Source organism: Marmota monax, unplaced genomic scaffold, assembly GCF_021218885.2.
Source record: "Marmota monax isolate L192 unplaced genomic scaffold, Marmota_monax_Labrador192_F-V1.1 WCK01_AAM20220418_F8-fsc00015, whole genome shotgun sequence".
NCBI classification, from domain to species: Eukaryota; Metazoa; Chordata; class Mammalia; order Rodentia; family Sciuridae; genus Marmota; species Marmota monax.
The window spans coordinates 26880365-26906260 of record NW_026692194.1 but is presented as its reverse complement, the minus strand read 5'-3'; the positions used below and the strand labels follow the sequence as shown (position 1 = coordinate 26906260).

The 25896-nt window shown below is 35.2% G+C and overlaps 2 protein-coding genes across 3 annotated transcripts in view; one reads left to right on the top strand and one right to left on the bottom strand.

Annotated features, from left to right (window-relative positions):
* Arhgef33 (Rho guanine nucleotide exchange factor 33) overlaps positions 1-25896 on the top strand; it is an 81734-nt gene that overhangs the window by 41875 nt on the left and 13963 nt on the right. The gene's annotated exons all lie outside the window — the stretch shown is intronic.
* Positions 6931-25896, bottom strand: part of Sos1 (SOS Ras/Rac guanine nucleotide exchange factor 1) — a 116112-nt gene continuing 97146 nt past the window's right edge. Inside the window, exons 18-23 of one of the 2 annotated variants that reach the window (XM_046425447.2) lie at positions 21691-21863; positions 21369-21485; positions 19646-19910; positions 14470-14514; positions 12677-12795; positions 6931-11845 (exon numbers count right to left, since the gene is read on the bottom strand). In XM_046425447.2, the coding sequence (XP_046281403.1) occupies positions 11351-11845; positions 12677-12795; positions 14470-14514; positions 19646-19910; positions 21369-21485; positions 21691-21863 (1214 nt within the window). In that variant the 3' untranslated portion in view covers positions 6931-11350. The remainder of the gene's footprint in view (positions 11846-12676; positions 12796-14469; positions 14515-19645; positions 19911-21368; positions 21486-21690; positions 21864-25896) is intronic. The other variant, XM_046425453.2, reaches the window with a different exon arrangement.

Genomic DNA, 25896 nt, shown 5'->3' with positions numbered 1-25896 from the left:
CATGTTAAGAATCACTGCCAAGTTTTTGAAGTTTGCAACATTAAATTTAAGTCAACCTGGTCATTAAGGCACACACCTGTAATTCTAACTACTCAGGAGGTTGAGGCAGGAAGATATCAAGTTCAAGGCCAGTCTGGGCAAATTAGTGAGTTCTTGTCTAAAATTAAAAAGGGCTCGAGATGTAGCAGTGGTAGAGCACATGACTAAAATGTGTGAGGCCCTGGGTTTGATCCGCAGCATAGCCGAAGAAAAAAAGAAATTAATGGATTAATTTGAAATTATTAGGCCAAACTGTTTTGAGGCAGTGCTTGAAAAGCACAATGCCAGATCAACTGGACATGAAAATAGAAGTCATGACCTCTTAAATAAAATGTAATCAACAGTAAAATGCCTTTCCCTTTTATATCCTGTTTTCTCATCAAAATGGTCAGTTACTAGGAAGGTTTAAAAAAAAATCACACCCATCTCAAATTTCATTTGATAGCATCCTCTGAAAAATCTTGATTTACATTTATAGCACAGCTCAATTTAGTTGTATTTTATGAAGTCAACCAATGAAACTAGTAATAATTATGCTATTTTAGGTCTCTGTCTCCTGAAATTTGCATTTTGGGGGGTAGTTTTCTAATTGCCTACAAGCACTCTGCCCCCACTCCTATATGTTTCTAACACACTAAATATTCTGAAATACTGCTCAGTGTGAAACTCTTTGACTGTTCTTGTATTATCAACTAAACTCCTTGACTTGACATTTAAGTTTGTCTCTCTATAGTATGGCTGCTAGTTTTCTTTCTCACTGTCATCTCATACTTTGCTGTTCTGGGTAAACTAAGTTATCTTAACTGGGCTTCTATTGTTTTCAGTAAACCATGTACCTTGCCCAGGCTCACTCTTGCTTCATAACTTCTCTAGCTGCTGTTTCTCTGTTAATCTTAAAATCCAATTTAAGCCCCCTCATCTTTTTGTGACCTCTTGTGGTGTGACTAGTTTATCTTTTGATGTATTTGTATTATCTTCCCATTAGGAATGCAAGTTCTTTCAAGGGACTATGCCATATCTTTTTTTTTTTTTTTTTAAATTCTCCTCCACTCCTAGAAAAGTACATAGTAGGTGCTCAATAAATGCTTGATGCCAACTTTCATGGTGGTGCTATAATAGGTAGAGTGATACAGAAAATAAATAGTACTCTTGATTTGACAAAGAGCCTCAGAGTTCATACTTTATCTTTGGCCTTTTACTTTTTTAAAGGAAAAAAAGTCACAAATAAAATATAGTTGTCTTCAGAAGCAGTTAAAGACACTGCTGCTGTTTTCACAGCACCTAGCATTAGAAAACATCTCTCCAATTAAAAAAAACTTTGCTATTTTTTTTGTTGTTCTAACTTATTTTATATAATCTTTCTAGGTAGTATTATAAATTGAGGAGACAGGATGATTAGTGATAGTAATGATATATAATGTAATATGGCATTAGGGATGAAAGTCAGTATGGGAGTTTGACAGTTGTTAATCTGTGAACTCCAGTCCTCTGGAGAAATGCAGTTTACACATGAGACCACAGATATCTTTGGGAAGTGTTTGGGTTGATGAACAGAAAGAAGCACTCCACCAAAAGATGGAGATTTTTACACAGGCAAGGGAGTTATGATAGGTCTCTTCTGTAACCTTGCAGGATCTACATGCAGATCCAAGCAAGACCGTCTTGTTTCTCTGACTTCAGAATTAGAACCTTTGAGAAGCACGGATTTGTGTACTCCTAAGGTTCTCTCTAGTGGGCTATTCTGTATATAACAGATATATTAAACTAATCTAAGACTTGAAACTAGAATGTCAGGGAAGCACTTTGAAGGGCATTTTCTGTAATACCCCATGTTTCATCCCTTCACCTCCTTCAAGACTTTACTCATGTTACCTTCTCCATGAGAGCCCTTGTAAAATATAGACTCCTGGGCACTATTTTAGTCCCATTTTATTAGGAACATTTGAGGACTGGGCCCAGGAATCTGCACTTTACTTATTTTTGTGGTGCTGGGAATCAAACCCAGGGCTTCATCAACATTAGGCAAGTGCTGTACCACTGACCTAGTCTCAGTCCCAGGAATCTGCATTTTAAATGAACTCTAACATGTTATGTTCTTTGGTCCACTGAAATTTTAGAGCCACTACTTCTTAGGCCAGTAAATTGAATGATCTGATATGCAAATGTCAGGATTCTTGTCATAGATTGAATTTTAGGACAGGAGGTTGGTGAGACCTGAGGCACAAAAAACTAATAAGTTTGTTGAAACCCAGGTGAGTATTTTTGCATTCTTAAATTTATCAGCTGTAGCACCCCCCCCACACACACACTTTTTTTTAGTATTTTGGCTATAGATGGACATAATAATATTTATTTATTTATTTTTATGTGGTGCTGAGGATTGAACCTAGGGCCTCACACATGCTAGGCAAATGCTCTACCACTGAGCCCAACCCCAGCCCCATCAGCTGTAACCTTTACCATCCTATACAGCAAGATTTTTATTAAAAATATACATATATAAATATATATATATATATATATACACACACACACACACATGGTGAGTGTATTTTATGAAGTGGTAAAATTGAAGTGTATTTTATGAAGTGGCATATTACAGAGAACTGATTGCACGCACTTAAAATGACAAATGTCTTTGAGTTGTATAATAAAATTGTCTAGTTTTCAGACTAAACTTTTTCTTGAAACATCACCATTAATAACTTCCCTCCTGAGCATTAAAAAAACCCATGGCTTTCAGGACAGTTGGAATTCTTATATCGTGAAAGATGATTTAAAGATGTGAATGCAGCACTCTTGGCCACTAAGCATCTTGATATTTATGGCATATAGGCCAACAAGTCACATGGTGGGGAGGGACTGAGAGAAAAGGAAGGATGAGATAGCAAAAGAGACATGGGTTAAAATTAGGTAGAGAAAACTGATGGAGACCTATGTTTTAAGGGGAAAAAATAGAAATTAATGTGTCATGATACTACACTTGTGTTTTGAAAATATAGAAAAGATATGAATTTAGATAATGCTAAAAATAACTTTTTGAGAAGTTGTTAGATGTTCAAAATAGTCAATTTTGGGGGGTGGGGTATCGGGAACCAAACTCAGGGGCACTCCACCACTGAGCCACATCCCCAGCCCTATGTTTTGTATTTTATTTAGAGACAGGGTCTCATCGAGTTGCTTAGCGCCTCACAGTTGCTGAGGTGGCTTTGAATTTGAGATCCTCCTGCCTCAGCCTCCCAAGTGGCTGGGATTACAGGCGGGTGCCACCATGCCGGGCTAAAATAGTTAATATTTTAATCCTCAAATCACATAACTTTTTTTCTATAGAGCTTAGTGCATAATCCTTAAGTCATCTAAACTTGTTCCTTATCTGTAAAATAGAGATATTTTTATCATGCCTTCATTCCCTTCAGACACAGTAATATTAAATACTCAATTCTAGCAGGAAAACAATGTGTTGTGTTTCTTTCTCATGTACATAAACCTATGCACCTGAAGACAGTTGGATCTACTGTAAAACACTGTTGGAGGATACCATCTGTGCTTTTGAGTTGTTTCCATTTCCTAGCCTCATTATCACGTTTTCCTCTCTCTACCTGGGGCAAGTCTATTTGCATACAAACCTGTTTTCTCTGGACTATTCTAGCTTCATTCCAGTTCACTGCTTTTCTTTATTGTAAAACTTGAAAGCAGCAGCTACTTCAGTTGTGCTCCTGTGCTATTAAACTTTCTAGGCCCAGGCTTTTGCCCATGTCATTGGGCCAGCTCCTTATGTCAAGATCACTGACAACTTCTACATGGCCAAACACTGTCCATCCTCAGTCATCTTACTTTCCTTAGCAAGTAACATTTGATCACTTTTTCCTTCTGAAATAATTTCTTTATTAGGCCCTAAAGATACAACATACTCTTGATTTTCATCTTCATTCTTTGGTGCTGCTTCCTCTTCCCCTTTTGATGCAAGAGTACCCCCAGGGCTCTCTTTTGCTTAGTGCTCTTCCTTTGCCAGTTTATTCTCTCTTGCTTTGTGATCTTATCCAGTCTGCTTGCTTTAAAATATGGTCTTTATTAAAGTCACTGCCAGTTTTATCTTTAGCCTAGATCTCTTTTCCAAGCTCCATGGTAACATCTCTAAGTGCCTTCTTGACTTAAGATTTCTGATCTATTCATTGAACTTAATGTGTCCAATCCTTTTTGTTTAACCATATCTTTTTCACCTCAGTTAATAATAACTTTATCCTTCCAGTTGTTCTGGCCAAAAACCTTGAAGTTATCCTTGACAGTTCTTTTATCCCACAATCAGTCTAGCAGCAAACTGGCTGTTTTCCAAATATAACCAAACTCTGACCTCTTCTTACCACCTCCACTGCTGTCACTGTTCCAAATCATGTTCTGTTGAGCTGGACTCCCTATTCCCGCTTTTAATCTCTAATTATCCTCGACACATCATCCAGAGTAAATCAAATCACATTACTCCTCTGCTCAAACCCCATAAGGACTTTGTTTCTCTAAACAGAAGTCGAAGTCATGATAAGGGCTTTTAAAGCTTTAAGTGACTGGGACCTGCTTAAACCTCTGATGGCAACTTCTTCTAGACCATCCATAGTCATTTCTCTCCTGACAAAAGCAGCCTCACTGATTCTCAAGATATATCAAGTATGCTTCTGCCTCTGGCCTCTTGAACTGGCTGATCCTTGTGTATATTCTTCTCTCAGATACTCATTCCTTTACCTCCTTCAAGTCTTTATTTATGTCATGTTCTCTGTGAGGCAGACTCTGACCATCCCATTTAAATTTCACCTTCCTTGTCTCCCACATTCCCAGTCACCTTATTCCTCTTCCTTCTTGTTGTTGATAGCAGTTATAACATTCTAATATGTAATATAACCTATTTATTATGCTTATTATCTGTATCTTCTCATTAGATTATAAATCCCACGGTGAAATGGATTTTTGTTCATGGCTGTATTCTTAACATCTGAACTGTACCTGGAACAATAAATGTTTGTTGACTATTGAACAGTTACATGATCCCTTATCAAATACTTATTAAGGTCATTCAAAACCCATTTAAATGAAGACAAACAGCAAAGGAAGCTATAAAGAGTCAAAGCATAGACACTTTAGGATAAACCATCAACCTTTTAAAAGTTATTTAAAAGCAGACAAACTTTTTTTTTAAACAAAGAGAGAGAGAGAGAGAGAGAGAGAGAGAGAGAGAGAGAGAGAGAGGGAATTTTAATATTTATTTTTTAGTTATCAGCGGACACAACATCTTTGTTTGTATGTGGTGTTGAGGATTGAACCTGGACCACACGCATGCCTGGTGAGCGCGCTACCGCTTGAGCCACATCCCCAGCCCAAGCAGACAAACTTTTAAAAAAGTCTCTCATAACTTTAGTTACTATTTATTAAGCACCTGCTATGTGGAAAGCATTGTGTTTTCAAGTTACCTCATAAAAGTCCTAAATAAGTCTATCACCTTCCCCAGCCTACCCGCCCCCCTTTTTTTTGGTGCTGAGGATCAAACCCAGGGCTTTATACATGCCAGGCAAGCACTTTACCAAAACCCCCACCCACCCTATTGACAAAAAATAGATTAAATAAGGTCTTCAAAGTCACTCATATAGTAAGTAATGGAAACAGTGTCAGAAGGTAGGATTTCAATGTTACCTGCTTACTCTACCACATCGATCCTTACCTTTATTGAGTTATTAGAGACACTAGCTTCTAAATAGTCTATCATTTTTTTTTGCCCTCAGTAAGTATCAAGCTAAAATGTTAGAACTGGGGGCTGGGGCTGTAGCTCAGTGCCAGAACACTTACCTAGCACATGTGAGGCATGGGTTCGATCCTTAGCACCACATAAAAATAAACAATTAAAATAAAGGCATGCTGTCTATCTACAACTATAAAAAAATTAAGAAAAAAACAATAAAATGTTAGAATGGCCATAAAATGGAATTTTTTTGGAATTGAACTCTTTATGAAATCTGCGAAAAGACAGGCTCAGCTATGGTGCTGGCTTTTCTTGAAACTTGGGTGCCCTTAATCTGTGATAGGTTAACATGACTAAAATAAATAAAAAAGCAAATCACCTGATTAAAGCTCAAAAGTAACATTTCAGGAGCAAATTCAGAATCTAGTTTGACTAATATCAATGTTAACATTTGCCTATGGCTATTATGTTGATTACCTATAATGTATTTAGTACATGCCTGAATTTCAATTTATTTTAACAAATGAATCTGTTAAAATAAATGATTTTGTGCCTTTAAAGGGGGGGGGAATCAATTAATTTTAAGTATTCTTGAAAAAGCAGCCATCCAAATACCAGGAATCAACATCAAATCAAATGATCTCAAATACTAATTGCCACATGAACATTTCACTAGGGCACACTTATCCCAATTTTTAAATAAGTAGTCTGAATCTCTAAGAATTCATTAATTTTTTTACATTATGTAGTCCACCTTGAATGATCTCATGTTTGCACAATTTTTTAGTTAAAACCTTAAATCCTATCTTTTCATGCCAAACCTAGAAAGAATTCTGAGAAGTCAAGCTGCCTCATTCCAGCAGATCCCAGCTAAAGCTGCCTGTCAGGGAATTGTGCTGGTTTTAAACTTCTTTTAGGAGTACAGTTGCCTTAGTCCTGTGAGGCTTCACCTGGGTATACCAAGGTCACTTTACTAATTTTCATCCCAAAGCCCTCCCACTCTCTATATCGTAGGATTTGACACAGAATGAAACATGGAACCTAAAGGTGTCCCCAACATGATAAAATACAAAATATTTCTATGTGGAAAGTATAATAAGCTAAATGACCATTGCCAATAACTTTAAACATTCTTTCCTCTAAAATAAATATGTGCAAAAACAATACGCTTGTGGGCTATGTAAGGCATTTTTCTTTATTATTTTTCGGTTTATCTTAGTAATGCCAGAAAAATAACAGCCATTATTTTCACTTTAAACGCAAACCAAATACTGCTGCACACAAGAGTACAAAGATTACCTACGAACATAGTTAGGTACAAAGGCCATATTAGATATATAGACCACACTTTGTTCTTACATCATAGTAAGACTGACAGAGCATTTTTGACAATTATTTTAGCAAATAACCGTGCTACTAAACAAAGGTAAATACACATATATATATACACAGACACATCTCAACTAAAATTATACATGTCACTTTGACAAACAAATTCTCTGGTTGGTTCACCAGATATTTGTACCCCAAAGACCCCTGCCCTAATCCCACCCCCAAATGCTGACTTGATCTGAAGAAAAAAATTAGAGATGTTCTTAATTAAAGGCACATTTGGCAGCTACTGAAAGTGGCATGCATCTGGCATAGGTGCACTCTAAGCCACACCACATGTAACTTCCATCTCTTTCGCATCTTGACTCTTTGAGTGGTAATCCAACGTGACCCACCTTTAGCTAACTTGCTTTACAATTTTGCAGCAATTGGCTACTTAATGCACTATTTTCATTAAAGGCAAAAGGGAAATTTGCTCACAGTTGACAAAAAAATGCACTTTACGGTGTCAAAAATGGGAAATAAGGCATGAAATTTACAAAAGAAGTTACAAGTGCTTTTGTTCTTTAGCTCTGTTATGTAGACTTCATGCTTCTTAACTAGAGCTCAGCATATTTCACTGGCTCATGTATAAAGGATTAGGAAATGATTTTTAAAAAGTTAGTAATGAGATGTTTCAAGAGAAAAAATGTCAAATAAAGTCATCATTTTCCCTTATAAATAATTTTACTGCTTAATTCTCTCAGCCAAACTGATATGAACCTTGTGATGTGTTTTTACTGGTAAAGATTAATGTGCAATACAACAGGACCTACACACTTGTACAACAGTCACACAATATAGTTGAAAACAGTAAGTAAACCTATCCACAGCAGCAGAATACCAAGAAATTAACTGTTAAATTGTTTCTGAATCTGAAGGAAAAAAGGTTTTCAATATGTACAGCAGTAATTAATCAGGACAACTCCCCCCCCCCCTTTGTTTTGCTGAGTGCTAAAAAAGCAATTTAAATTGTCATATTCAAAAACTATGAAATAAAATATTGAAGCTAGACTTGAGAATTATGACAAGATCACGTTCATAATACCAATTAATTTTTGGTTTGTATAAGGTAATTTTGGCTTATGAAGAAAACAACGTTAAGGAAGAATTCATAACCATAATATAACTCTCAACTGAAATAGTACTTGACTGTTTATTTGATTGTTAGGTGGCTTGCTCTTTTCTCAACTCAGATCCATTAAAATATCCTTGAGTTAAGAGAACAGTAACCTACTAAACACATTATTTGATGTCTGACAATCTTTAATTAAGCAAACTTAAGTCAAACAAACTTCAATGTTTGTATATTTCCTGATCATTTGTAGTCTTAAAAGTACATTTTGAGAACTGGGAAGAATAAATAACCTGTCTTTCAATAAATTTAGAAAGATATACTTCTAATTCATTCCTGTGCTTAGATGTAAGAAGCTTCCCTTCCTATTATACTGGTTTTGAGCCTACTAAGTAAATTCAACCTTGATCTATTCCCTTCATTTTGTGATTCCCCAAATAACAAACACTTAGGAATATTTCTACTTCTAAAAGAAATTTTCCACATTTTGGAACATGGTTAACAAAATGTCATGCTGCATTGACTGCCTTGTAATGTCTTGCATTTTTAAAAGTAGAATTTTGTGATGCATTTATCTTCTTCCGCCACTTCTTGTCCCTGATTAGGTATGTTTTAGTTACTATTAAGGATAAATTTGTCAGCTAGTTAATGTTTCACATAAGGTGGTAAGGATACAGTTTTCTCATGTACACCTAAGGGCATCCAATTGGAATTTTTCTAATCAGTTACCACTGCAGAAAATATTTTTACTCAAATGTTATATTTCAGAATAAAAATATCCTCTATCCACAATGCATATAAAACTGTTGCACAGTGAAGTGGTCTCCTTTGGGGAGAAATATGATTAGAACTTCAAATCTGAGTTTTTTCTTTTTGTAGCATCGGGCAGGTCAAAAAGGTTAACACACTGGCCAGGGAGATATGAATGGGTTCTACTGTGACTTTTCTCCGGTTCTCATTTGGAATATACATAGGATAACTAAAAAGAGAAGTGACCAATAAGCCACAAAAATGGAAATCCTAAGGACAATTAGGCTGGCCCAATAAAAACTCATAGATTCTGGAATGTGTATCACAATTAATTATAGCAGCACTAGTAAGTAGGCTTAGGTAAAGATTTGTTGAATTAATGGTTTTATGGACACTTTGCATCCAAGAGGGAATATGAAGTTAATTTTTAAGACATTTAAAAGAGGAAACATTTTGCAAAGAGAAAAATGGCTACCATAATGGAAATGGTACAGATATTAACCAAAAAGATTCAACCCTTTCAAATAAATAAGAAAGGACATGACTGGATGGACTGCTTAATGGTGATGCAATTAACATACTTTCTGGTCTTAAAGGACTATATACTGTACTATCATGACATATGTTTAATGCTCTAATAAATATCACAGGAAATTATTAAAGTACTAGATTTCCACTGGGGTGTAGCATTTCTTAAAAATGTCTAATGGTGTGCTTAACAGAACTGCTGAAATGCTGCTTCATTATTCAGAGGACACATGCAGATACTGATGAACCGATGTCTCTAAGGATGGAATACTGCACATCTCATAGACCTTATAGTGGAGATTAATAAATAAAAACTTTTTCTCTTCAAACAGTTGCATGCATTTCAGTCAAGTATTGGACTCAGAAGAGCAGTACATATGCTTAATGAATAATCCATAGTAATGGTGCAGGTAGATGTTCTATTATGAATAGTTCAGACAAAGCAGAAGACCTCAAGCAAGCCAGAATGTTCAATATAAACCTTAACAAACTGTATACATGTTGTTTAGGAAATTTAAAAACCTACCAAAGTTCTGCTTAAAAGATATTCATTCTATTCTAACCAAATATTTTCCTACATGCCAAACTGCAACTTTAGGTCATTCTTTAAGATCAATACATATATCCAGAACTTGAAACCAAGACGTACCACAATACTTGCTTTTATGCTTAGTGTCCATGTGTGTTTCAACTGAAAGAAATAAGAATCGACCATTTTCTCCATATAATAATTTAATATATGCCAGCCAAACAAAGTATTTGTATCTTTATTCAATTAAATTAAAACAGACCTGCCAGGTATATTATATAACATTCACTATATATACACGATTTAGGCAATGCAAGGTAATTCTAGGTATGCTGATTACTCGACTATTAGTAAAACATGAATGGTGTCAGTGATGTCCAGCAAGTGCTCCATTTCACATTGAGTGCCTGCATTTCCACAGTTATGATTAGAGGGACAGCCACGAGCCAGGAAATGGATTACCAGTAAACTTTTGTGGGGGATGGGTGGGGGAATGACAATCTAGCATAGATTAACAGTCTCCTAACTGTAAATAGTATTCTTGACAGTTACATTTTAAAAAAAGTTCTTCTGTCATGTTAATGACAAAACTTCTCATGTTTCAAGGCAACACCACCACATTGTGTGTGTGTGTGTGTGTGTGTGTGTGTGTGTGTGTATGTGTATGTGTATGTGGAGGGGAGGTGGGGAATGTTCTTAAAATTGGAATAATTATTCTTAAAACAACAACAACAACAAAAAAGTACCTCTTTGGTGAAGCCTCGGTACCCATTCATTTCACTGTAATAATCTGTAAACAGGACTGTGGTACAGTGCTGGGCCTTGATTTCAACAAGGTCAGGTACCACAGCCTTTCCTCACAGTCCTTTGAATGATTTCTAAGAAAATATTCTAAAGTAGAATAGTAAAGCAAAGGAAAACAAAGGAGGATAGTAAGATCCCTGTTTAAGATTTTTTTTTAAAAGTGCATAACATTTTGAATTACAAAAACTGTCATCTTGTGGGCCTGCTGGACACTAGGCTGTTTTTTCCATCCCTTTAATGATAAAGATCACTTCACAAAGTGAGGACTCATGCTGGGAAAAGTCCCTTCACTCAATTTTCAGGTGCAATCAATTGTCCAGTTTCTCTCATTCGGTCCTTCCATATTCTAAACTGGAATACCATTTTGTTTTATAATTATGTCTAGGTTAAAATTGTCTTATACTGCATCTTGAAGTAGAGTCATTAGTGTTTGGAGTTCTCATTTTAACTCCTCAGTGCTGGCACCTTCAGTGCATCCATTGCCAGCAATGGATTTGGGGCTAAGAAACTGTACATCCCAGTATAGAGAAACTCAGGAAGAATGGGCATTCTCCAACAGTGGTGGTCCATCTCTGTGCATGGATGGGTGTGTATGCTCCCTTTTATAAGTTTTTGGAGGGAGTTTAGGGATATGTTGAGAAGTGCTTTGTCGTGGAGGAACAGGTGGCCCAGCAATGGAATGGAGGTCCACATCTTGTGTCAATGGTGGTGATGGCAGATGCCTTCTTGTGCCGTGAGGAGAAGGGGTTTGAGGAGGAGGTGGTGGTGTAAAAGGAGAAGGGCTGTTTGGGAAGAAGGCATTGCCATGGTCACTCTTTTTGCCCAAAGGGGGAGGCTGAAGATGTAGTGGTGAGCTTGAGAAAACATCAGGTGTCCTCACAGGTTCTCGTGGTGGTAATAAAGGAGGGCTTTCTGGAGGGTCTGACACAGAGGTACGGTCTGATATTGAATATCGAGGTGAATAGGCTTTTGATGTGGGTTGCCTAGGAGGAATGGCTGGGGGACTGTCCAAGTGCTTAGACATAATCTATGAAAAAAGAATAAAACACTTTTATTAATAATTTATGTAGTATCACAAAAATTATATAAGTTGGGGCTTTCAAGCATGCTATTGGTAGAATATTATATGAGGAACAGGGAATTTTGCCATGTTTAAATGAGATGTTCTATCAATTAATAGGAAAAAAATTAATTTTGCTGATGTTTTTACCTGAATTTGTTCTCAAAATTTTGTTTGCTACTACTTGCCTAGTATGCATACTATTTGCTTATCATGCAATGTATCATAATTTCTGATTTAGCATAAATTACTCATTTATTTTTCAGGTTTAACTTTTGCTATATTAAGATTTCATGAAATTCTGCACAGTGTCTTAACTAATCCAGGTGCTCTACTCTTTGGACAGCCTTTGGGTCTCTTCCAATCCAGAATTTTCATGAAACCCCCATTTAGAAGCATAACAAAAGGCTCAGATAAGTGATTTTGAGCATATGCTAAAAAGACAATCTCACTTATGTTTCTTTACACAAAACTCAAAATTCTCTTTTTTCCCCCCGTGTATGTGTATTTTTAAAGAACTGCTTCAGATTAAATTACTCTTTCTTTATAAACTAAAACTTGTTTTTTTTCCTTGATAATACTCATAGGTTTATAAGGGTTTTACAAACATACCAAATACCTATCTTTAGAAGAAAAGAAAGAAACATTTCATATGCTGAATCCATAGTTAATCTTTGGCTAGTAAGCCCAAACACTCTGAAATGTTAACCTATGAGTGAGAAATAAACTAGACATAACCAATGGACTATAATGTAATTAACGATTCCAATGTCTGGATAACAAGATTTTCTACTTTACCTTAGATGGCGAAGATTCTGCTGGGGCAGATTCTGGTCGTCTTCGTGGAGGAACAGGAGGGGGGATGGGCACTTCATCAGTGCCCTTGGTTAAACTTATAGATGATACTGAAGCAGATCCTGTAGGATGTTACATTTTAAAGAAAATTTATGGGAACTTTATTTCACTTGTTCTTGAAATAGGCTTAGCTGTAAACTGCTTATATTTATTAAAATAAATGTGTAGAAGTATCAAAAGCAGCTTCATAAACCAATACCCAATAGTATTACATTTACTAAAGCAGACTGCTATAACAAAAGCATGCAGAAACTTCTTAGCAGTACTTTTAGAAAAAAACCTGGTTATTTTGCTTCTTGAACAAAATAACATTCCCACTATTAATTTATTATTGGAATATTTAATAGGGTCTGATTCTCAGATTTCTGTTAGAATGGTAATTTGAAAACCTTTGAAATGGTAATTTTGTCAACTGTGTGATGGGCTCATTTTTTTTTTTTTTTTCACCTTTTTAGTATAAAAATTTCCTCCCCTTACTGGGTAGTCCTCAGAAAAAGAGTTTCTGATCTTAACCATTTTCCCCAAATGTCTCTCCCCAGCAGTTCTTTTTACAGGTTGCATAGGAAAAAATCTGGGGAGGATCCCTCTCATTTTGCTTGGGTATAGGCTCTCCTTAGTGTGTGAATAAAATCAGGCTCATCATATATAATCCAAAAAATTTTAACTGTGATGGAACTACTCAGGATAACTGGGGCAGATCTGATAATACAAACAGGACTTACATGAAATCTAGTGAACCCAATTTAAGAATAAGTTGGTGAACTGGCACAAAAGAGGTAAGTAAAGCTTCTAATTGGAACCTATCTTATAGACATATATGGTGACAGGGCATAGTGTCATCATAAGTAATTACCCTTTGAAAGACAACACTTAAGACGAATTGTTAGCTAATTTATAAACACTATTAAAAAGATATGAATGAATACTTAAAGAGACAATCATTCAAAACTATACTTGGCAGGTTCTTTTTATTCCTTCAAGTACTAAAGCTTTTATTTTTTCAATTATAGAACTTAAAGAATACTTTATGTACCGGTATTATTCACATGATCAACATTTTGATCACCTACTTTATAGGAGTTAATTTAGATTATAATTAATGTTTTATTGTATACATTTTGAAATTATATGAAAGGGCAAAAATATTAACCTGTTAGCTTAAACTAATTACAATATTGGAATTCAGTGAACTGTTAATTTGCTTTAAAATTAAACCAAATAGCTACAATGGAAATTTATTTTATCTGTGAATATTTAGGCCTTATAATTTAAATAGTTACAATATAAGATAGTTCTTCTAAAATCAAAAGCAGTTATTTGCCTACAGGGTATACTGTCACAAGGCTAAGTGTATTTTATAATCGAGACACTACATGTAGCTGCCAGCATTCCCATATGCGCATGCATGCTCTTGCTTTTTTTTTTCCCAAAGCTGAGCATTAAAATATATTTATAATTCTATAGTTGGAAAAGAGGAATTGTTAAATATGGAAGCCACTTATTTAATATATTCTTCTAAAAGAAAATAGTAGTTTTACAAAAAGCATGAAAAGTATATAAACTTAAGTAAATCATTTATGATCAAAGGATAGCACAAGTGAAGGCCTCACTTCCAAGACAGTGCAAGCAGGTACCAGTGCTGCCAGACCCAAGGAGAGTGTTAGCAGGAAGATGAGACTTGTTTTGATTTTTAAAGCCAAAGCGAGAATTATGAGTCTTAAGCCAAATATACTAACTTGGGCCATGGGGCAGTGTAACTTGGATAAAGACGGTATCGCTGCCTGTGAAAGGAAACAAGAAAAGGTAGATTTTTTTTCTTCCATTGATATATTCAGCTCATCTGTAAAAATTTATTCATGATGAAAATGTTATTCTTGTCATACTAATTTCAAAGAATGCTGTAACAGTTTTAGTAAAAGCTCATTCATATTTACTTTTGAAAGGAAAAATAGGCAAATTGAATTAATATACTGAGAATTTTGAATATTCCTTTTGGACTTACTACTTGATGTCATAATAATTAAATGAGAAACATTAATGAGAGAACTAAACTACCAAGACTTTTTAAAATGTATAAACCCGATTCAAGTGAAGAATTTAGCTGGACTTAGAAAATATGTCCTTTACTAAAGATTAGTTTGGAAATTCAAATTTGTGAAACAAGTAATAAGTAACAAACTTATTTATGTAAATTAAAAAAGAAAACGGAGCTTCTTACTTATTATAGGCCTCTAAAAACTGTTCTTGGGGCATATTTTCTCCTTACAGAATCTCTACAGCTTTGGATATTAAAACAAGCTTGAGAAGAGTCTTTTTTGTTCTGTTTTGTTGTTGTTATTGTTGTTGCTCTGTTTTCATAAACACTTTTTTAAAAGTTCAATAAACCTTTGGTGCTTGGATACATTTTATATAGGAAACTCCCTGATAAATTTAGAATGTCTAATTTCAACAATTATTTTAACAAGAATTGAAAAGCAAAAGTCAGAGCTCCAAAATCATTAAAGTAGGAAAATTGAGACAGAAAGCTTAGATGACTTGTAGTGGTTCTTCACCAGAATAGTTTTTGTTATAATGCTTCATATTACCAACATATGGACTAGATAATATCCAAGACCCTTAAACAATTCTTGTAAAACTAGACTGAAATGGTTTTTTTAAAACTCAGATTTTCCTTTCTCTTGTTTTTTATTTTTGCATAATATGCAATGACTCAAGTAGTTCCCCACTGTTTATTCAAGCTTATTTGTTCAGAAGGAGGCCAATTTTACATTCCAGGTTCAGCTAACTGGATGACTCCTGGTTGCTTACATAGAAATTGTGGTTTTATTTCCCAGGAAGCCCCAGATTTAAATACTCTGTCCCATTATTTCTTTTCCATATGTACTTATATTTATTTGGGACTAAATATAGCAACACAGCTTATTTTAATAAGTTCTCTTTCAGAAGATTAATTCATTTTTGGACCAGGGATGTAACTCAGTGTAGAGCACTTGCCTAGCATGTGCAAGGCCCCTGGGCCCAATCCCCAGCACTGAAAAAATAAATACATAAACAAATAAATATTTTGCTCTGAAATTATAAGAAACAGTTGTTTTATCAATGACTTTCTTCATAATTATGCACCTATGACAAAATAGGGACTGAGGGGATATCCAGTTCCAGTGTTTGCCTACTTATAATTCTTTTCTTGAAAAAGAATAATATACTTCCTGGAGATAAGCTTCAAGAACATGGTAGTACACCTAGTACAATATAGGTATATTAAAAAAAATACAAAGCTCATGACTGCTACAAACTGCAGTGTTTTTGAAACAATAATTATATATATGCACACAACATGTATATAGATGTAAACTTGTCTTTGATCATATTTATATATAGCACAGGCATAGTTTCACACTTTTGGTAAATTTGGAGCACTTATCTGATTTCTAACTTTAACTGCTTGGTTTCACTGCCTGGAAAATGCTATTAAAAATTCTTTTCAAATTTTACATGCTATAATCAAGAAATATATGCTAGACATTCTTACTGGCCGTATACTGAACAAATTTGTTGATGATGATTTAGAAATTAAATCTAATTAATTTTTAAAAAGTAGTATTATTAAATTTTTTAAATACAAATTAATTTTTTAAGTACTCAATCTTGGCCGCACATTAGAATCCAATGGGAAGTTTTTAAAAAAAACTGATGCCCAGTTGCCCAAAATGCCAGTCTAGCATGGGTTGAGCCTAGGTATTTTTTTAAGCTCCCCAAGGGACTGTATTGTATAGTCAGGTTGAAACCACTGTTGAAGATACTCCCCAATTTATAAAGGAATCATTCTTGAAAAAGAAATAAGCCTTTAAGGAAAAAGCATGGTATAAATGATGACTAACTTCTTAAATTCATCAAAGCCTGGTAATTGCAAATGTGTTTGAGGTTAAAAACTCATCACCTACAACCATCTTTCGTGAAGAAGAGTGTTGCATTTCAGCTTGGAATGTTTTCAATAGATCTTTTTCTTGTTGAAGCTTCCCCTACTAAGGGATGGTAATAAAGTTCATCTCCAGCACACAGACCAGGTCAGACCTCTGGATCCCTTTCAGTACCAGGCAGTCTTTAAACAGGAAGATACCAAGGGTATTTTACCATTCTCCCCTTTGCAGCAGAAACAAAGCAGTATGTGAGTGGTTTTTCTTCTTTTCCCAGCCACTGTCAGAATCACCTCAAAGGTGGACTTGGTCAGGGCAAGGTGTGGCGTAGGGCTCCAGGTGTCAAGAATAGCTGTGGCAGCACAAAATAGGTTACCAGTTCCCTTCCCTGTCTGCCTTTACCACAAAGCTTTCAATGACCATTTTTGCCCATTCTGAAGTCATTTTTCAGTATGACTGTAAGCTTTCCTAGAGAAGACGTGTAAGTGCTTAGCAAGGAGTGAGATATGCAAAACACTGCAGAAAGAATTAAGTATAGCTTAAAAGTAGATTATTTGGAGAAAAATCTTTAAGAGGAAAAAAAAGTAGTAGTATTATTATAACATAACAAATTCTAGTCAAACTTTGCCTTTCTGACTTTTGAAAACTTTAGCAATGGGACTTTCTGCTACTTTGTATTGAGTGGAATGTGTTCAGATGACATAAGACTGCAGGCAAGCAGCTCTTTCCTTCGAGGCCAAGGGAAAAAAGAAGGAAGATGCTGTCTAGCGGCAACACAGTGGGTAGCAAGTTGAGACTCTGATGATCCCCACAGCAGTAGATCTCTTAGCAGAAGTTGAGTCAAAACCAGGTGAGTACCTTTATTCCACACAGGCTACTGATAAGTTTTAACTAAGGGATAAACGAAGCACATGACCAGTTTCATATTATGTTGGATTATTTGATATCAAAATCACTTATTTTCAATTTTTACTAAGAGCAAAGGGAGTAGTAAGAGGGGTTTTCTTTATCATAGAGAAATTGAGAAAACCCTCAAAGCTAAGGTTACAAAGTCTAATTCCTGGAACAATGTTTTCTCTACTTGTTTAGCTGTTTAAGTCAACATTGTTCCACTGCCACATACAACAAAGCATTGATCCAGAGCACTGCATTCTGGAATGACTTCTTCTCTGACTAATGATTTAATGCTAGCAGAGCAATTTAATGTGCCTATCTCCTCGCCAACCCCCACCTCTTCCATTTTTAGTGACTTAAACTAAGAGAAGTAGAATTTGCAGTTGATAGCTTTCGTATGGCTTCAATAATTCATTAGTTTGGGGATCCTTACAATATGGACTTAAAGCTGTTTGCTCTAGGAAAAAAAATATTCTGCAAATAGCTGATGAGTTCAACAAACAATGATTTTTGATCAAGTATACTGAAAGTGCTGGTTTCATTTTATTACTTAATTCAGGGATATGTTGAGTTGATGAGAATAAATGGGATTTTTTTTAAAACCTAGGGTCTATTAGAACTTATAAAAAATATATACCTGATAGCTTCCTATTTATATAACATGACCCCATGATCCTCAGTTGTCCAATAAAGTCAAGACACAGTATTCTCAAGACAAATACACTTTAGATGGTACAAAGACAAGACAGACTGCTGGGTAGTTACAAATGCAAGTACACAACAGGAAAAAAACAAATAGCATTCTGGATCAAATCTCAAAAATAACATACCTCCAAAGAATTACTTATAGTTGATTTTTTAGTTAGATTCTCTTAGCTGAAGAAACCATAAAAAAATCTAGTTTTGCCCTTAAAGGTGCAGAGAAAGTATTTTATCTAAAATCAGAAAGCTTACTAGCAGACTGGAGTGACAAATCAGGGTCAGTACTTCTTGATTTCTGCCTCCATAATAATGTCATGCTGCCCCCAGTATTAGATCTTGTTATGTTAAAAACTAGCATGGAGTCTGATTAGCACATCAAGACAGCCAATGAGAAGAGCTTGTGGAAGTAGTCAAGAGTGGGTTGGAAGTGACTGGATTCAAGTTTTGATTTAATAATGAACAAATAAGAAAAGATGATGTGTTCTTTAAATGAGAAAATTAGTGGCAATCTAGATTAAAAAGATAGCCTCATCTAAGGGCTAGAACTGAGCTGTACAGTTTTGTAGCCACAAGTGATTAATGAACATCTGATTGTGGCTTGTCCAAACAGAGATGTGTTCTCAGTGTAAATATTACTGAATTTTAAAGATTAGGGGGTGGGGTGGGGAGGAATGTAAAATGTCTTAGTAATAAATTTTTATATTTATTTCATATTGGAATGACAATATTTTTGATACACTGGGTCAAATTTATGGTTAAAATTAGTTTCACTTATTACACATGCTCTCATGTTTCTGTTGGACAAGGCTGGTCTACAAATAAGAGGGATAAGCAACAGTATGCAGCTGTTGAGGTTTGAATAGCTGTGCCAAAAAGCACAGGTAGCATACCAGCAGGCACAGCATGCCATCAGGGAACCATCAATAGGCAAAGGAAAGGAAAGGGTAGGTAGGACTTTGAATTTGATACACTGCAAAATTTGAAGCTACTGCAGAATCTGGAGAGGGAATGGTATACTTTGAATAATACTCAACTATAATAATTTTGTAGGTACTAACATTCCTTACAGATTTTTGAAGTGAATTTTGTTTCCTCTTGATAAAAGAGATGCATTTGGAATGCTCAAATAAAGTTTACCAATTTTACCACTAGGCTTTATAGTAAAGTATAATAAATTTAAAGAGGACTATTTCAGCAAGGTTTAAAAAAAAAATTTAAGTTGCTGGAGTTTAGAATTTGTTTATTTTTATACTAATTATCTTTTGAAACAGTATTTGACTTGTGTACAAGTTCACACACACAAACACACACACATACACACAAAATCACAGATTCTTTTTTACAACTAGCATCATAATACTAACAATTGCTTTAAAACACTTATAATTTTAGCACCTACTTGAATGAAAAGGGCTCGAATGTTCAGAATCAAACACGCTGCAAACATCTGTGGTACTGGAAGCACCAGAAGCAGGAGGAGGTGTTAGTGGTGTTCTTGGAGAATTTGGTGCAGATGCTGTACTTTCTGTTTCACTTTCAGGGATCCTGCTATAACTGATTTTTCTTGGCTCCTGCTGTAGAGGTGTGGGATGCCTCATGGTACCTGGTCTTGGGTTTGATGGACGAACACCAGGAGATTTTAGGGGGTAGCTGTATTTTTTTGGCTGTAGATATATGAAAAGAAACAATACTTAAAACAGTGTGGTAGAAAGGAAAATTTTTGTACCTGGTAAAATTCAATGAAATAGCTTTGAAAGCCATAAATCACCATTACGGAAATTACATAATGATTCAAATCAAAAAATCCAAGTTAAAGCATTATTCCATTTTGCTGAAACTTTGGTTAACTAAATTGTTAGGAAATGAGTTTCTTTAACTGAGTTAGTCCTATAAATACCAGAATATTTGTTACAAATTTTTCAAAAATATATTGTATATTTTCATGGTTATTTTGAGGTGGGGAGAGTACTGGGGATTGAACCCAGGGGTGCTTACCACTGAGCTACATCTATCTCCACTCCCCCAATTGAATTTTTTTTTTTTTTTTTTTTTTTTTTAATTTTGAGACAAGGTCTTGCTGAGTTACTTAGGCTGGCCTCAAACTTTCAATCCTCCTGTCTTAACCTCCCGAGTTGCTGGGATTACAGGTACGCACCACCACACCCAGCTTTTCCTTTTTCCTGGTTTTTAAAAGACTGTTTTGAACAAATTGAATCTTGCTGAAAAAGTGAGGATCACCATCATGAACTATAGTATCTTACTATGATATAATACAGTGATGACATTAAAACAATTTGGGCTATTTATAAATGCATTAAGTTGCTTGAGTTTTTATCTGTGTATATGTTAATTTTAAGGCATTTTGCTTGCAGAGTGATCATTTCTTAGTGATATCACTGTGCCTCAGTGAAGCAGTCTAGATATATATTTCCAATTTGCTGTTTTTAATTCATTTTATTAAAAACTATTTTAGGGCTTGACAAATTTGCCTATGGGCAACTGCAGATGATTTAGTTCATAAACACTATGAGATTTATCTTGATCACTTAGAAATCACTTATGTTTATTTCCTGATTCTTGACTTTCTTATTATTGGGAGAACATATTCAGATCAGTGAGGTGATGATAATGTACATAAACTTGGCTAGTCACTGATAGTAATACAAAACAGTGGAACTACTGGAAGATGTCTTTAGCTAAACCTGATATTTCTATGTGCTAATGACTCATGGTTTAACCAAAGTCCCAAGTAAATATCTTTCTTATAAGTGAATTAGTATAAATTCATTAAATTTCTGGCACTTAAAATAAATAACATTGTTTTTGGTTAAATCCAAGAATAAGGAAAAAAACTTACATTTATGCTCAATTTCATCATTTATCATATCAGAATTTATTCAAATTAATATTAACATCCATTTATTTGGAACCAAGGGGAATATTCCTGGGTGTATTTAGTAAGAATTTCATTACTTTTCACTATCACATGTCCACTTCACCTCTGAATAATTTTATGGTAAACTAATCTACATAACATATGGTAGTGATGACATCACTAGAGATAGATGACAACTGCAAAAAGTATATAAATATAAAAGAAATGTAGATAGATGAATGCTTACAAATCTTGGAAGAGGCTTAGGGTTCCGTGGTTCTATCTCTAGGGATTTGTTGAAGAGATAATCAGTAAATTCTTTCTCCATGCTATTTCCCATTGGATTCAAGTTTTCAAAGAATCTCTAAAATGAATGCAAAAAGAATTAATATTCAATATATTAAATTAAGTTTGAAATTCATGAATATAATTTAGGAATATAACTTAAGAAAATTTGAATTTTTTTTAGCTTTTATTTCCCTATTTCTCCTCTACAAAATAAACTTGGCTATTTTATCAGGCATTTTATAAATTTAATAAGAATTATATATCCTCATAATTCAACTTACTTTGATATCTGATTCTACTCGTAAACAATAAGGCTGATTTTGGTACTGCTGGATCTCTCCTGTTATTTCTGCTACTTTCCTTCTTTTGCTAAAGTTTATAAGTTCTTTTCCATGTCTTTTTAGGACCTCAGGGTTGCCTTCTTCTGTTTTCAAGATATTAGTGAGATAAATTCCTAGAAGATATAATGAAATTGTTTCAAGGATAAAGAAGGAAAAAAGCAAGTTGTTTCTTTTTTCCCACATTAATTGTGGGCATATACACTGTACTCAGTCATCATAACTAAAGAATCAAGGCTCAGATTTCCATGCTAAGAAAAATAACAAGTTCAGGAAGTATCAAGAGAGTTTTGTAAGTATCAAATTCTTCTATGAAAGACTTAAATTTTATAATGTCCTCGGAAATGGGGAGACCAAGTTCAAGTTTAATAAAAATCAATAGATTTTTCAGGAAGAATAACTAATTTTTCACACTCCTCAAATCATTGTTATTTGATTAAATCACAGTTTGGCTAAAGGAACTTTAAGAATAAGTATGTCATTAATGGCACATATTTTTGGCGAAATGCTATACTCAGAGGATCACATTTTCTGCTTACTCAATTCTTGAGGTCCCATAAGAGCTTGTTAGGATTTGCAATTCAGAGGTAATCCTGTTTGGGTAGGCTTACTTCATGGAAATGTGGAAGGATCTGCAAGCCTATCAAACATAGGACTGATATAACTTATGTATATTCTGGTCTTCAGTATTTCCAGATTTAGTGTCAATCTGGTAGTTGAGCTCCTGTTTCCCCATCACTGCAGGTTGTGCACTGGGTGGGGAGGAGAATGAACAAAATAACAGGCACTTTAGCTGTTTTATCCAGTCCTCTGGCACAAGGAGCACTTTAGTTCCTTTCCTGTCTAGTACAAAGGTTCTGGAGCCAGCTCTTCTGCTTTCTACTTGTGTGATATTATGCAAACTGCTTAGTCTCTTTGTAACTCAGTTATCTCATCTGTAAAATGAAGGTAAGAAGGCTACTGTGAGAAATAAATGAGAGAATTTTTATATGGTTTAGAATAGGGCCTGATAAAAGCATTAATTAGCTTCAGTTGTGACTGTTGATGCCATTATTGTATCTTGCCCTATTTTCGTATGTTTCTGCCCTCTCCTCCCAAAGTACTGACTGCTGCTTTGGGCAGAAGACAAGGGTCTGGATATCTGAATTCATTCACTCAAATAAAATGCATCGAGTTTTGGCTGTATGTCAAGTACTGCATTAGGTATTACAGATACAAAGATGAAAAAAAAAAAAAAAAACAGTCCCTGATCCCAAGAGAGTCCAGAGCTTTGAATGTGGACCACTAAGATGCAATTTGGTAAGTATATTAATATTAATGCATAAGATGCTACAAGAGAATAAAGGAGGCCTCGCATGCCTTATCCTGCCTTGAGCTAGTGGGATTAGAAAAAGCATTAGAGATGAGGTGATGCTTAGAATAAGTCTCAAAAGCTGAAGAGAAGTTTAATAAGTAGAATAAGATAGAGGGCATTCTAAAGCAAAGTAGTAATGTGTACAATGATTTGCGATGAAGCTTGGAAGACATACTTAAGAGACAGCGTGTTGTATGGTATGGCTAGAACACAGGGATTTGGTGTGTGGAGTGGAAGAAGAGTGGCAGGATATGAGGGCAGTGGTTGTAAATGCATCTGTGGTAGAGGCACAATTTAAATATTAGAATTTTTGGCCACATCCTTGAAAAGATTAAATGATGCAAATCAATTCAGAATAAGTCAGCAATAATAATGATTGACATAGATGTCTGTTTTTGTTTTTTTTTTTTTTTTTTTTTGTGTGTGTGTGTGTATGTGTCTGTGGTGCTGAGCTACACCCCCCACCCTTTTTATTTGAGACAGAGTCTCACTAAGTTGTCCAGGGTGGTCCTGAATTTGCAATCCTCCTGCCTCAGTCTTTCTAGTAGCTGGGATTACAGGCATGTGCCACCATGCCCAGCTTTATTTAGTTTTAAAAAGCATTCAGTTTACCAGGCATAGTAGCACACACCTGTAATCCTCTCAGCTTGAGAGGCTGAGATAAGGGGATCCTGAGTTCAAAGCCAACCTCAGCAACTTAGCGAGGCCCTAAGCAACTCAGTGAGACTCTGTCTTTAAATAAAATATAAAAAAAGGGCTGGGGATGTAGTTTAATGGTTAAGCGCTCCCTGGGTTTAATCCCTGGTATCAAAAAAGAAGCAGTTATTGAATACATTAGTTTTTTTTTTCTTTTTGAGTACCTAGGTCACTCTTCATGATACATTCATTTATGAGACAAAGTTACTGTGTGTTCTAGTAAGAAAAGGCTCTTTAACTTTCAGCCAGTTACAGACTTTATACAAACTACATGATCCATTTTGCTCAATGCTCATTCTGACAAAACATGCATATGCAATGGCAGCCAAAATTAACTTTTCATTTTAGTCACAAACTATGGCCAACCCATGAAGAGTTTGTGCATAGTAGCATCTGGACTTTCGTTTAAAAAGCTTCACTTAGGAGATAAATAGGGAATTATTAGCATCTTTACATTCTAGCTAACATGAGCTGCACTGAAAGCCAAGGAAGAGAAGTTTGCAAGCTATCAACAGTGTTTGTGAGACGATGAGGGCTGCCGTAGGGTCTAAGAAAATATAATAGAGGGGATAAATATTTCATAAGTAGCCCCTGCCCCCTGCACTTATTAACTGGTTTTGGTAAGGGGTGGAGCAGCAGGAAAAAGTTGTCTGAGCTTTGTACTTGGTTGACTGAATGGGTGATACAATGACCACCACTGCAGGAGGGCAAAATAAGTTTATGGAATGTCACAGGTGTTAAAAGTATACTTGAATGAAGTTGTGAATATGCTTACAAGTAGCACTTGGGGAAGAGTTCAAGATAAAATTTGGAAATTATTTTATGCCTAATTGGTGACTCATTAAAAGATGATGATGATCATCAGTGTTTAAAAAAATCATATATATAAACATATACATAATTTTTGAATTAAAAATATAAAACCTGTATGTATGTATAATACAGACCTGAATATTACATATAAGGAAGCTTAATTTTTTCTTCTTTTAAAAATATATATAAATAGAGGGTCTAGTTTAGTCCTGTGTTTCAACAAATCATTTTGCATACCCTACTCTGAAGACTGTCTAGCATTGTTCTTCGAGAGGGAAAGAAGAGCTTTGACATAAATAATGAAGAGGGCTGAGGTTTTTGCTTTTTTGCTAATGCCTTTCCCAGCCTTCCCAGGAAAAAGTGGCTGCTCAGACTTTAAAGTTTCCACAGCACTTTGTCTACACTTCAATTTCTATATTTCTACAATACAATGTTATACTTACAACACAATACTATAAATTTATTTTTTCTGCTCTTTCAAGGGAATAGAAACTCTGGGGGCTATGTCCTACTGGTCCATTCTCAGCACCTAGCCCTGAGCCTCACACATATAGGCATTCAACAAATGTTCCTGAGTGAATGAAATAAGTATATTATTTCAGAACAGAAGACAGAGCATTTGGAGACTTAGACTAGTATGTGATAGACATACAGTTGATTGTAAAATAGCAAGAAAGCAACAGTGGAGATGAAACACATTTATAAAAAAACAAAACAAAACAGGAGGACACAGGATCAAAGCTGGGTAAAAATAAAGAGCAAAGCCAAATGTTACAGGCTTGGATATTGGTACACAGATGAGAAACTTGATTAAGGTATGGCCTTTTTCCTCAGAGGAAATGTTTGCTCATGTATTTAGATAGACTAGAAGTTGAGAACTAGACCAGAAGTCTGCCAGAGCTTTTTAAGGAAAAATTGCCCTGTGATTTTTCTGTAAATAGTGGCAGTTCCAACACAAGAGTAAGAATTCTGGTAAGATGACAGAGGTGGTGGGAGTGTTACTACTACCCCTATTTTCCCCCATAGAAGGGGAAAAACTGTATCCAGAATTATATATTAAAACCTGGAAGAAGTTTCTATAAATTTTTATATAGAAAATGGAATTCAGAAACCGCATTAACATCTGGCTCTACCTACCAGATCAAAACCATAAAAGCATGCCTGGATAGTTTCTGAGACTGATAACCTTCAGTATGAAAATAGCAAACATCTTCTTAGAGCAGCAGGACTGACTGGGGATGCTTTCAGATAAACTAGCTAACAGAGCAAAGTCTCAATAACCAGGA